The sequence below is a fragment of the Astyanax mexicanus genome, chromosome 2 (genome assembly GCF_023375975.1).
Source record: "Astyanax mexicanus isolate ESR-SI-001 chromosome 2, AstMex3_surface, whole genome shotgun sequence".
In the NCBI taxonomy this organism is placed as follows: domain Eukaryota; kingdom Metazoa; phylum Chordata; class Actinopteri; order Characiformes; family Acestrorhamphidae; genus Astyanax; species Astyanax mexicanus.
This window is the reverse complement of record NC_064409.1, coordinates 59,148,634-59,161,587: the sequence shown is the minus strand read 5'-3', so window position 1 is coordinate 59,161,587 and position 12,954 is coordinate 59,148,634. Positions and strand designations below refer to the sequence as shown.

Below are 12,954 nucleotides of genomic sequence, written 5' to 3'. Positions count from 1 at the left end.
ACAGAGTCTACAGTGTAAGGTTTAACTCACTGGTTTGCCACACAACAGTTATTGTTTGCTAAAAATATTTAAAAACAGTTTGCAAAAAAAAGTTTGTGGAGAGATTAAATCAAAAATAACTAATAAAAACAATGACAAGGCAAGTATAGAGGGAAATCTAAAGAAGTGGTTTTTAAACGTTGTGGATGGGGCTACTGCAGCCCCCGACCACACAAACATATTTTAAACTAAAATATGTTTTATACTTTAGCCACATTTAGCGTTGAGGACAGATTTGCACACTCTTGGTATTGTCTCAGTGTCTTCATGAGGTATTCACCTGCAATAGTTTTCTAAGCATCTTGTATTAGTTGCTTATGAACTAGTAGAATAGCTGTTTTATTCTATAAACTACAGACATTTCTCCCAAATTCCAAATAAAAATACTGTTATTTAGAGATTTTATTTGCAGAAAATGAGAAATGGCAGAAATAACAAAAAATATGCAGAGCTTTCAGACCTCAAATAATGCAAAGAAAACAAATTCATATTCATAAAGTTTTTAAGAGTTCAGAAATCAATATTTGGTGGCATCTTGGCATCTTGGCATGTTCTCCTCCACCAATCTTACACACTGCTTTTGGATAACTTTATGGCACTCCTGGTGCAAAAATCCAAGCAGTTTAGCTTGGTTTGATGGCTTGTGATCACCCATCTTCCTCTTGATTATATTCCAGAGGTTTTCAATTTGGTAAAGTCAAAGAAACCCATAATTTTTAAGTGGTGTATATGGCCAGGACTTATATCTCGTTCCCATGCCTTAATAGGTCGTGGCAACGCATTATTATTATTTTTTTTACTTCACCATAGGGGCTTGTAGGTTACCTTTCTACAGCTATACTGGGGAGAGTTCAGTAATGGATTGGTAGACTTTTTTTAGCACTCTGAAGTCGATAGTTTAACTAATGATTTTTTTTACACACTTCCCAGCAATTAAATGCTGTATAACTAGAACTACAACAATCCCCCATCAGCGCCTTCCGCAGCAATAGTACAGTGGCGGAGTGATACGCGCCATGTTCTCTTGTGTAAACAGCGGAAGAGGCTCGGGTTGCGTCAGCAGCGCCGGAAAAGCTGAGAGAGAGAGAAACTCCGAGAAACAACTGGAAGACTGGAGCAGACACACACAGAGACGAACACAGCGGACCCCGGGAGTCCTGTAGTTGTAACACAGCCTGCACTACAAGTTCTGTTCGGACATTTGTGGGCGAACTCGGCCTGAAATAGTCACTGACGGCATTTCCCCCTGACTGCCTGAGTTCGTATTAATCCGCTTAAGAATATTACTGACATTACTGAGAGGCGAGGCTTCAGCTGGAGCGGTGAGCTATAGCCCTGCTGGCTTTAGCCTGTTAGCTTCTCTAGCTAACTAACCTGTCTTGCTGGAGACCACAGGCACTGCCAGTGAAACTGTAGCTATTGTTAAAACATTTGCCCGCCCTGAGATCTGTAGTAATGGAATTTAAAACCGAGAAAAGCAGAAAAATGCATGTAACCTAGCGTTAAATAGTCTAGTCTAGCTAACGTTAGTCGTTTTCACTGGTGTCTTGTGTTGTTTACACGTAATGCTAAACCAACTAGCTTAGCTTAGCTAACAGACAACACGTAAGCTAACCTAGATTTTGATAGCTAGCTGTCAGGCTAAGCTAGCTAGGTTAGCTTTCCCAATTCTAAGTTCTAAGGACTTGTGACAGCACAGAAACGAATTTTCAACTTGCTAGCTAATTATTTAGCTAGCTAAGGTTACCTAGTGTCTAGGTAACCTATCTAACGTTAACTTACCTTACCTGTCTAACTTATATATCTATTTAACCTGGTAGCTATCCAGCTTCACAGGGTTCGTGCCGTGACCTGAATCCTAAATAAAGCTTGTTAAATAGCCAACTAGGCCTGCTAAATAACTTGGTTAACTAATTAACTATTTAGCTAAACTATATCTAACGTTATAGAAGACGGGAGCTCACAGTACTGCTCCCACCCCATTTCATCATCAGTGTAAACATTTCAGTGTAAACACAGAAAGCCTCTCTGTAGATCCCTCTCTTTATCTGAAGACGTGCACACTGGACAGTCTCGCCATGCCCCTGTTGTTTCTGGAGAGGTTCCCCTGGCCCAGCCTGCAGACCTACACTGCGCTTAGCACAGTCCTGCTCGCTGGTTCGATCCTCAGTGCCTACACCGCTGTAACCCAGATCCCAGAGCCCGCAGCTCCGGTAGCAGAGGACGCCCGGACCGAGCCCATCGAGGACAGTAAAGCTGATCAAGGAGAGGCCATTGAACATGTTGCCTCTAACGTGTTGCTGTATCTCATCGCCGACAACTTATTCGTCTGGGTAAGTGCTCTTACTAATGGTCCACTGTGACAGCAAACAGCGTCCTTATAGATTATTTAGCTTATTTTGTCCCTGTGTTTATGAAGATCAACGAGTAATCACCCCCCAAAGCAAACTGCACTGTCCTATCTCTTCAGGTGATGGTGAATACAGCATGCTGTGTCCTCATGCTAATCGCCAAGGTGATCCAGTGCATTGTTTTTGGTCCTCTGCGGGTCAGTGAGAAACAGGTGAGCGCAAAAGCTTGCATAGGGCTTGGCCCTGATTATTGAAGAAGCATTTTATTCAATGATGCACAAAATATTCTCAGACTGAAGTTATTCAGCCAAAAATAAAAAAAAAGCATATTAATATTAATGAATATTTTCACAATAAGACTACTGAACATTGCAGTTTTTGTAGTTGTTATTTGCCAGAATGTTTAACCTTTTGCTTTATGAAGCTTCCTCTTAGCTACACCTCTGTGTTCTAACAACAGAGTTTGGGGATTTTTTTGTTTTCTTATGAAACCCCTATGTCTCTGTGCTACCTCTATCCCAACAGCACTTGAAGGACAAGTTCTGGAACTTTATCTTCTATAAATTTATCTTCATCTTTGGAGTGCTGAATGTGCAAACAGTGGACGAGGTAGTGCTGTGGTGTTTGTGGTTTGCTGTACTTATCTTCCTTCATCTCATGGTTCAGCTCTGTAAAGATCGGTTTGAATATGTGAGTACTCCTATAAGCACTTAGAAAGAATTCTTGGTTGTTTTTGAATTTAACTAAGTATATAGCTCTTTTATCTACTGTTTCATGTGGAATTGTGAATTTAAAAGGAAATCACACTCAGATATTCATTCATTCTGTTTCCCCCCCCCCCCTAGCTGTCATTCTCCCCAACCACCCCCATGAGCAGTCATGTGCGAGTACTGGCCTTGCTAGTGTCCATGCTGTTGTGCTGTGGAGGCCTAGCTGCGCTCTGTGGCCTGGTCGGACATCTTCATGGCATGCATACTGTTGCATTTATGACAGCTGAGGTAGGGATTTTTCAGTTTCCGAGCTTCTCTGTAACACTAGAGAGGAAATTGATAGTTGTTTTATGAATGGAAAAACAGAATCCTTTTCTATTTTGCAGTGTTTACTTGTTACGGTGCGCACTGGACATGTTATTATAAGGTAAGCATTTTGTCAGTCCAGTATCAATTACGAGTGTACCGCCGTTTATGCTGTCACTTGCAGGCAAAGAAACCTGAGCTGTTAAGTGCTTCGAAAAATATATCACTGAGGTTTTGCTTGTACTGTTTTTTTAGGTACTCTATTCACCTGTGGGACCTGAATCATGAGGGGACTTGGGAGAGCAAAGGCTCTTATGTCTACTACACTGATTTCATTATGGAGCTTGCTCTTCTCTGTCTTGACCTGATGCATCATATTCACATGTTGGTGAGTGGCATGTGGTTATTGATTTGAAAGCAGCTTATTTTATGTAATGCTAAGCATTTAATTGAATCATTCTTGCAGTCCGATGAGTCTACCTTTTGGACTAGGACTACAGTGCAGCCACAGATCATTTAGATCAAGAGTATTATTAGGATAAAAAAAAATCTTCTTTAGAGCATGGTTGTATTTTATCTTTAATTTATTCTTTCAAATATGAGTAATTGCTTGCTCATTAGAACTGGATCTGAACCAGACTGCTCTTGACAGATTGCTACAACTTTAGCTCTGTGCTTGCTTAAAGAGGAGGTGACTGCTGTAATTGGACAGATTGAGCTCATATGCTTAAGGTATAAGAGCTGGACTGAATAACTTCACAACATCAGGGCCTCTAAGTGATCAGACATGGTTTAGAAGTACAGCCATTATATATTAGCTTAGTATTAGCCTATAATACATGTGACCTGTAACAAATGATCGTCATTCTGTTTTTGTTTATTTCTTAAGGTTAGATGTTATGTATACTGTAAAATGTCAGATACAGTATTTATTTATTTCCTTTTCATTCTTTCTGTCTGTTTGTTCAAAAGCTACACTTCGCCTTTTCATTCATATGAAAAGTAGCATGTGACCTGTCAATTTATCTTCTTGTCTCAGCTCTTTGGGAATATCTGGCTGTCTATGGCCAGTCTGGTGATCTTCATGCAGCTGCGCTACCTCTTCCATGAGGTGCAGAGGAGAATCCGCCGCCACAAAAACTACTTGCGTGTTATTGACAACATGGAGTCCAGGTTAGAAGGCTGTGCATGATGTAACCTTTGCTGTTTGTTCAGGTCGGAAAACCACTGACATGAACGCTGTGTTTAGTCGTTGTACTGAAACGTGTGCTTTTACCTGTTTTTTGTTGTGTAGGTTTGCAGTGGCAACCCCAGATGAGCTGGTTGCCAATAACGATGACTGTGCAATCTGCTGGGATTCAATGACCTCAGCACGGAAACTGCCCTGTGGACACCTCTTCCACAAGTAAGCCATATGCAGTTTTGCAGTTGGTTAAAATGGCATGGCTTTTTGTGAGTATGGTATACTTTCATAGAGGTGTGAATAAGTGTACCATGCACAGAAAAGTGTTTGCCCCTTTAAATATTTTCTCATGCAATATTTATTTTATTACTATAGTTATTGTAGTGGATTTGTGGATTATATTAAAGGTGAATTAATTCAGAAGTCCAGACAAAAGGCAGACACGTTTTCTCCTATTTTATGGAATAATTTAGGTTAAAGAGGATGGAATGTGCACACCATTAAAATCTCATCACTGTAGACACACAGTGAACCTCTGCTTCAGGCAAACAATAATGGGCTGTCTGGAAGTGTTTTTAGTGGGATGAAACAGTGCTAGAACAAAATTAATCAGTTAAAGAATTAATTGTCAGAAAAATGTGTAGAACATAAATGTTTACAAAAACAAGGAAGTGAAAAACACAAGACACTTTTCTTTTTAAGTTTTGTGTTCTGTTTTGGGTGCATGCATATTATATGTGAGCGTGTCGGCAGAGAGAAATACAGAAATGTAATTCAGCCTTAAGATGTACACGTCACTCATGAAACTCATGAAAAGATGTAGGCCACAGCATAAAACTGAATACAATGGTTATACTATATCAGAACAATGAACATTATTGACAGTTTCAGTGCTGCAGAATTGTTAGCAGTGAGTTTCATTGATTAGTTGGCTTGACATTTGTAAATCTCATTTTCATCGCATGACTGAAAGAGGGGAAAACTGAGGTGGTCTGCACAAACCAAAGAATGAAAAATATGGAACAATTTCACTCCATTAATCAGATCTGACAGCACCCACTAGCTGTTTTAGGTCACAAGAAATTGCAAGATGCTATCTGTTATACATATTTTTGGTTCTGTGTTTCTGTGTGGACTTTTTATCATTAGACATTATTTGTTTTGTGTCTTGTAAAATAGATTTATTTTTATTTTACACCTTTCATACTGAATAGAGAGCTTTCACAAGAAAATTCAGAAACCTTAGTTGGGATTTTTTATTTAAATGGCTTTGAAGGAGCAAAATGTGTAGTCGTTTACAGATCATTCAGAAATAATAGGTTTTAATAGAAATGTACATTTGTGTATGCTTGTACGTAATTTGTTTTGTGTTAATTGTAATGTATGCTTGTTCACTTTGTATATCCTTGTGTGCTTGTTTACCTATATATCCTTGTGCTTGTGTGTGTCTAGTTCATGTCTGCGCTCATGGCTGGAGCAGGACACCTCCTGTCCAACGTGTCGTATGTCACTGAATATCAATGAGGGTGGAAGAGAGAGAGAAGAGGGCCAGAGAGCGCAAATAGATGACAACATGGCTGCAGGACCTGGGGCTGATGCCAGGCCTCACCTCAACCAGCATAACCATTTCTTTCATTTTGATGGTAAGATGTAGTCATTGTACCAATCCTGGCACAGTTCTGAGTATTAAAGAAACACAATGTTTTGCTACCAATGTTCTTGATGTTCGTTTCATAAGTATAGTGTTTCTAATGTGTTTAAAGGTTCTCGAATTGCTAGCTGGCTTCCAAGCTTCTCTGTGGAGGTCATGCATACAACCAACATCCTGGGCATTGCACAGGCCAACAACTCTCAGCTCAACACCATGGTGAGCATACTCAAATAGTTATTATAATCTTGTGAAACCTCCAATAACTTAAGATAGTTGCTGTAAAGCTGGTTCTTTTTGGGTTCAATAGGCACATCAGATCCAGGAGATGTTTCCCCAGGTTCCTTATCACTTGGTCCTGCAAGATCTGCAGCTTACCCGCTCTGTGGAAGTCACCACAGATAACATATTGGAGGGCAGAATCCAGGTGCCCTTCCCTGCTCAGGTAATTTCCACAACCCCTGGTAACGCAACAGACAACACAACTTTTATCTCTTGCTGAGGAAGAACAAGTATGATCTTTGGGAACATGTTTCAGCTAAATCCATGTCTTTATATAGACAAGGAAGTGTGTGAGTGTGTGTGGTAGGTTCACAAAATCAGGATCTCAATGATTTCAATACTACTTATAATATATATTTATTCACTTAGCCTATCTGTTTGCCCCTGGGAGAGACCCAGCACTATCTTAAGGGCATTTCTGTTGCTTTTACTTTTATTTGCTTTAGAAAAGTTGGATATATTAGCCTTTGGAGGGACAAACACCCTTTTTAAACCCAATATATGGTTTATATAGCTGTTAATCCACTGCAGCAAACTATTACAGTATATGATAAAACAACAAAGTAAGGGCACCATTTGTTATTAATGGTTTCAGCTTCAGCTTTTCAGTTGCTGATAATTAGGTATCTAATGCTTTTGTCCATATATGTTTTCCATTTAATGTTCAGACTTGGGACTGTACAGTGGGACTAATTAAACTGAGGTCTTTATTAGAACTCCTACTTCCTCCTTTTGCTTTTAATGGTCACTTTTGTAAATATATTTATAATATTTGTGTCAGGGGTGATTAAATGTTGTTGATGGAATGTTGAATATTCCTTGCTTTTAGCTTCACACTGCTAACGGTTTGGACAAGTTAATTAGCCTGCTTCTTTTTTGTGAAGTGTTGGTCTATGTAACATATTGACTGCCAAAAGCTTAGCATAAGACATGAATTTATGCATTGTCAAACGTGAATGTAAAAAAAAAAAAAAAAGATAAAGTTTATATTTCTTTCTTATTTATTCATATTGAGCAGCCCCCTAAACCAGGGCCTCAGCCAAGCCGAGTTGTGAGATACCAGGTGAATCTTGTCATCGTTGACCCAATGTAACCCATACTGTTTTTCCACCAGTATACTTTAATTTTGGAGTGATCCCAAGCTATAAATTTGCCAGGCTATTCCAGGGGACAGCAAGCACAAGCATGTGTTGAGTTCCAGTCTCCATGCCACAGACAGCTTTCGTGTACCCGCAGCTTCAAATAGTATCAGTGACACACAAGATGATAATGGTCAAACTCCTTAATATATTTTTATTTGATAAAATTGACTCAAGTTTCAAAGTTAACAATTAGTAGCATGGTGATCATGGAAAGCGGGCATTTCATTAATCTGTGTATCATACTGTTGCTTTTAGCCTGTGGAGCGGACATCCATACAGTTAAACTCATCCCCAGATGAGTCAGGAGGTGCCAGTGGTGGTCCAGAGGTTCCAGCTGCAGAGACCGAGGATTTTGAAGTGCGCGGAAGTCGCTTTTCCAAGTCTGCTGATGAGAGACAGAGGATGCTACTGCAAAGAAAGGAGGAACTGCTGCAGAGAGCACGCAGGTAATTTTCTAGTCTTTGTGCTTGTCTAAAATCTAAACTTAGTATTATGTATTTTTTTTATACAATTTATTAAATAACAAGTAGATGGTATTGACTAAGTGCATTTTCACACCAGCACTATTTGGTCTGGTAAAACAGGCGCTGGCACGTTTTTACTTTTGGGTGCGGTTAATTTCAGCTGGTGTGAAATTAGTGATCGCAATCAGGTTTGGACCAAAACAACCGCGCTGAACCCCGCTAGAGGTGGAAATCCCGGTCCTGTAAATGCTGTGTGTGAAGTGATTGCTGCGTGACATGCAGCATTACCATGAACAGTCAAATCTTATGTAATGCATCTGTTTGCCTGTATAAATGTGCTAAATGCTTTTGGTGATGCTGAGACTAATATACTTAAAATAATTAACAAAAGTACATTGACCCTGTTTATGGACAGGTCACTTGCATTTATAAAGGTGAACTTGGAGGATTGCCAAATCTGATCTGAACATTGATAATTAAATAGAGCTTATAAAGTAACAATTCCCTAAGTGGTTTAGGACACCAAGTTTTGTAATAGCCAAGTTCTTTAACCTGCCCATTTTTTTTTTGTAGACGCTATCTGAACAAAAGTTCTGGAGAAGTAGTCACCTTTAATTCAGCTGCTGACACTGCCTTTGAGGGTGACGATACCTTACCCTCCCTGGAGGATGAAGACTCCACCTCGGACTTTGTGACCGTGCGCCGCAGGATGCTAGCAGCTGCAGCTGAGCGGCGCATGCAGAGGCAGCCAGACACGCCACTCTGAAGTGGGACAGCACCTTTGTGCACATCCAGCTCTGCCTCGCTCAACCCTGTCAAGGCTGACATGGAAAAGAACTCCTGGTCACCCTCATCTCAAGTCAAGCAAAATTGTGCATGACACTTGCTTGTGCCGTGATACAGCCGAGCCCAGCAAGCTAGGTAAACTTCAGCAGCTCGGTTGTTTCTCAGATAAGTTTCAGTGTCTACTCAGTCTTAACACTTATCTATATTGCACAATGTTAATACGTGACACACCAGCTTCGCTGTGCTCTGCAAAAAAGTCTATGCATGTGTCATTTTAACCTTTTCCAACGTTCAGTCTATTATCTGCCCAATCATGGGCTTATTGCTGTACATTCCTTTATATGTAAATATAAAGGAACTTGGTGAACCTTGGGACAGAATTGTAAACCCAAATCCTGGCGGTTCTTCAGAGTCCGCTTGAAGAGTCTTGTCTAAAGTGGGCTATCTGAATAGCAGGCAGCAAACGCTTTTGGTGTAGGTCCTCAGTAATGCAAGCATTACATTGTATTTGTTTTAATTTAGCAATGTTTCATATAAATTATTTTTAGAATCAAAAATGTATTAAATTCACCTTTGATTATTTTAATCTAAAGCAATATCTCATGCTATCATTTTAAAGAGCTAGTTTTATTAGACATGGGCTGTATTCAATGGTCAGCTTCCTCCATGTCCAAGTACATGCTGAAATGATGACTTGTTATTCACCTCCAGAATTGTTGTGATTTTTCATGATTCAGATCCTTAAAGCTTGTGGACTTCTGGGCCAGAATTAGAAACGTAATTTGCTTTATGGATTAGGCTTTACTAATACTACCAGCACATTATAGAGCTGTAGGCATTGGTGTGCTGTTTTAAAGACTACTGAAATTATTTGAATGCCTTTAGTCTGATCGCAGTGCAAATTTCTGGTGTTATGAAGATGCAGACCGGCAGTTACAGACAGTTAAGGCTTATCGTCTTGACTAGCCTTGCTCTTTTTCTTCTTGGAAACGTGTGCAAAAAAACTTTTACTTTACTTTCTCTAACTGTTTGTCAATGTTACACTATTCAGATGTATTTTGGCATTTATAATTGCATTTGTTTGTGTTCCCTTCAATTATTTGTTGTACTGTAGACATAATTGGGTGGAATGTTTCTGTGCTCCACGTTAGTGCTGTTTGTTTTGTGGTACATTTAAAGATAAAGTGAGGCAAGATGCACACAGTTGATTGGAATGTTTGGAGGTGAGTTATGAAAAACATAATGCTTTTGAAGAAAATCCCATTTAATTTGGATTTTTCTTCAACAATTGCTACAGATGGCAGTTTTCTCACTTAACTTCATGCCTAAAAATGCTTATGTTTTTTGCTTCTTAATGAGCATTAATTCAGTTATTCTAACTTAATAATAACCTTAAGCAATACTGAATGTTAAATCAAATCAGATTGAAGGTTTATTCTAAGGTCATTTTGCATGTTTTCAGTCGCAGTGAGTTGAGTTATGCAGGTTAGTGTTATAACTTTAAGAGCAGCTCAAAGGTAGAAAAAGCCCAATTTTCATAATACTAGTATATTAAATTATTATTGTTTTAAACTGAGTGAAAATATTTACTGGGTGATGCAAGATGCAGAGTCACTAACCAGCTACACTTAACAAGAAATGCTGACTACAGCATTGTTTTCTTTTGTTTTGTTTCAGAATGAGTAGAGAATTTTAAACTGGTCTTGTCTGTGTAGTGATGTGCAGTCACTACTGTTTTACACTGTGAACCTATTTTATCAAATGTGTTTTTTTGTTTTTCTCATTTCACAATTACCAGCCACTTTCTGTTCTTTCTTTCAATTTGTTCTTTTCTTTCTTTCAATTTGTTCATCTTGCTGCCTCTCTTCTATGCATGGAATATCACTGTTTGTGATGTATCTGTCTTATCTTTCTTAAAGTATTCCCAAAGACTGTGTTGGTACCTGAGGTAGGAGGTTGTGATAAGTGTTTCTAACGAGTTCATGCAGCTCTTTCATTCCAGGTCACATCTTCTGGAGCTATATGCTGTGGTTGCACAGCTGCACCTTTTGATCAGTATTTCTGCAACTGATTCAGATGATTCACTTTGTATCACTATTTAATGAAAATGTGATTCACATCTGTTAAAAATCTAAAAGAACTATCTTTTTTTTTTAGATTTTTTTTTTTTAATTTGTGCCTAAATTCAACAGTGGATCAAGGATTGTTTGAAATGTGTAAATAATTTTGTAATGAAGACTGTATTATAAATGTGAAATGACCCTGTACAAAATAAAATTCTGAGCTACTATAGAGGCTTTTAATCAAGTATTTTGTTGTGCGTCATTGTTGCGTCTCAGTTGTTCATTTACAGACACATTAAAATCATGTTCAATTCAAAAACTTGTTAGGCTTTAGTAGGATGGAGATCACATGAAGTGTTTAGATAGAATCTGTGGAGTCTACAGAAGGATATGACTCATTCTTGAGTTTTGCACACATCTGTTCTGCATGAAGTTCAAATTTATTAATATAGTGCTTTTTACAAAGCAGCTTTATATAAGTTTAATAGCAGGACTTGATTTATGGAGAACAGAGAAAATGTAGCGTCAGTGTCTGGCTAATGACTACTGCAAATGTAGAAAACACCAAAAATATTTTATTTGACATACAGATTTAGCCATCAAAAATATTTTTTACTCAACATTTTGGTGCTGAGGTGCACCAGAAGAGAAACATTGAAAATGTCCACAAGTATAAACACACAATAATAAAATAAAATATACACAAGTATAAACAAAATGTCTAATTTTAGTTTATTAAAAAAATTGAATGCACAAACTGTCTCTTACACTCTGTCAAAATTTTCTAATGAACGGACCAGTAAAAACTTTCCAAAATTATCTGAAATAAATTCTTTTTACACGGAAGCTAAAGTAAAGTAAAGCACTAATCACAAAGGGGCAGTCCAACCCAACAGTGTGACCTGAAGAAAGACAACAGAGATGGGATTGTTTGAACAGGATTTGGTCATATATATATATATATATATATATATATATATATATATATATATATATATATATATATATATATATATATATATATATATATAATTAATATTAGCCTTTTCATTATCATGATCTTTATTATTTTAACAAAATAATAAAATAATGATATATATGATGGAACAGGAACTAGTATAATATCCTGTCACTTGGACATGATTATCATCACCCACTGCACCACTGTCCAATTAATATATAGGCTGTAGGACATAAAATAAAAAAAGTAAATTAGCATTTAAATATATGGGTAAAGCTTTTATTTATTTTCTCAAAAAATAAAAATAAAGAAACGTAAAAATATAGACATAAAAAGAATATATAGAATATATGCATAAAAAACAATAACAGCAAATAATTCAGAAATAAATCGATGGAGGAATATATAAATGGAGAAAGCAAACGAAAACACTGTAAAGCAATTCAAACAGATGTTTGAATTTTAATGTTTAGATTTAACTTTTTATTTATTAATTAAGTTTATTTTATGTACCATCTAAAATAATTATTTTATTTAGTTGTTCAACTTTTAGCCAATCCATATACAGCTCTGGAAAAAAATAAAAGACCACTTTAGTTTCTGAATCCGTTTCTCTGATTTTGCTATTTATTGGTATATGTTTGAGTAAAATTAGCATTGTTGTTTTATTCTGTAACCTACGGACAACATTTCTCCCAAATTCCAAATAAATATAAATAATTGTCATTTAGAGCATTTATTTGCAGAAAATGAGAATGCAAAGAAAACAATGCAAAGAAAACAAGTTCATTTTTAGACAGAAATTAATATTTGGTGGAATAACCCTGTTTTTAATCACAGTTTTCATGTATCTTGGCATGTTCTCCTCCACCAGTCTTACACACTGCTTTTGGATAACTTTATGCCACTCCTGGTGCAAAAATTCAAGTAGTTTAGCTTGGTTTGGTTGCTCGTGATTATCTATCTATTGATTATTTTCCAGAGGTTTTCAATTTGGCAAAATAAAATAAACTCATCAT

At 37.4% G+C, this 12,954-nt stretch overlaps 1 protein-coding gene across 1 annotated transcript; it reads left to right on the top strand.

The window, feature by feature from the left end:
- Window positions 1-1,067: 1,067 nt before the first annotated feature.
- amfra (autocrine motility factor receptor a) lies at window positions 1,068-11,218 on the top strand. The gene is made up of 13 exons (XM_007228191.4): window positions 1,068-2,372; window positions 2,510-2,602; window positions 2,916-3,080; window positions 3,236-3,388; window positions 3,487-3,527; window positions 3,662-3,794; window positions 4,446-4,579; window positions 4,701-4,811; window positions 6,042-6,232; window positions 6,353-6,456; window positions 6,548-6,682; window positions 7,917-8,107; window positions 8,699-11,218. The coding sequence occupies exons 1-13, from the start codon at window positions 2,118-2,120 to the stop codon at window positions 8,889-8,891; spliced, it is 1,899 nt and encodes a 632-aa protein (XP_007228253.3). The 5' UTR covers window positions 1,068-2,117; the 3' UTR covers window positions 8,892-11,218.
- The last annotated feature ends 1,736 nt before the right edge of the window (window positions 11,219-12,954 follow it).

What these genes read in the sequence shown, in the direction of transcription:
- amfra (XM_007228191.4), top strand. Translation starts at nt 2,118, where the DNA reads ATGCCCCTGTTGTTTCTGGAGAGGTTCCCCTGGCCCAGCCTGCAGACC. An exon ending in ACTGGACATGTTATTATAAG is followed by an intron (nt 3,528 to 3,661) that starts GTAAGCATTTTG and finishes CTGTTTTTTTAG; the next exon opens with GTACTCTATTCACCTGTGGG. An exon ending in ACTCTCAGCTCAACACCATG is followed by an intron (nt 6,457 to 6,547) that starts GTGAGCATACTC and finishes TGGGTTCAATAG; the next exon opens with GCACATCAGATCCAGGAGAT.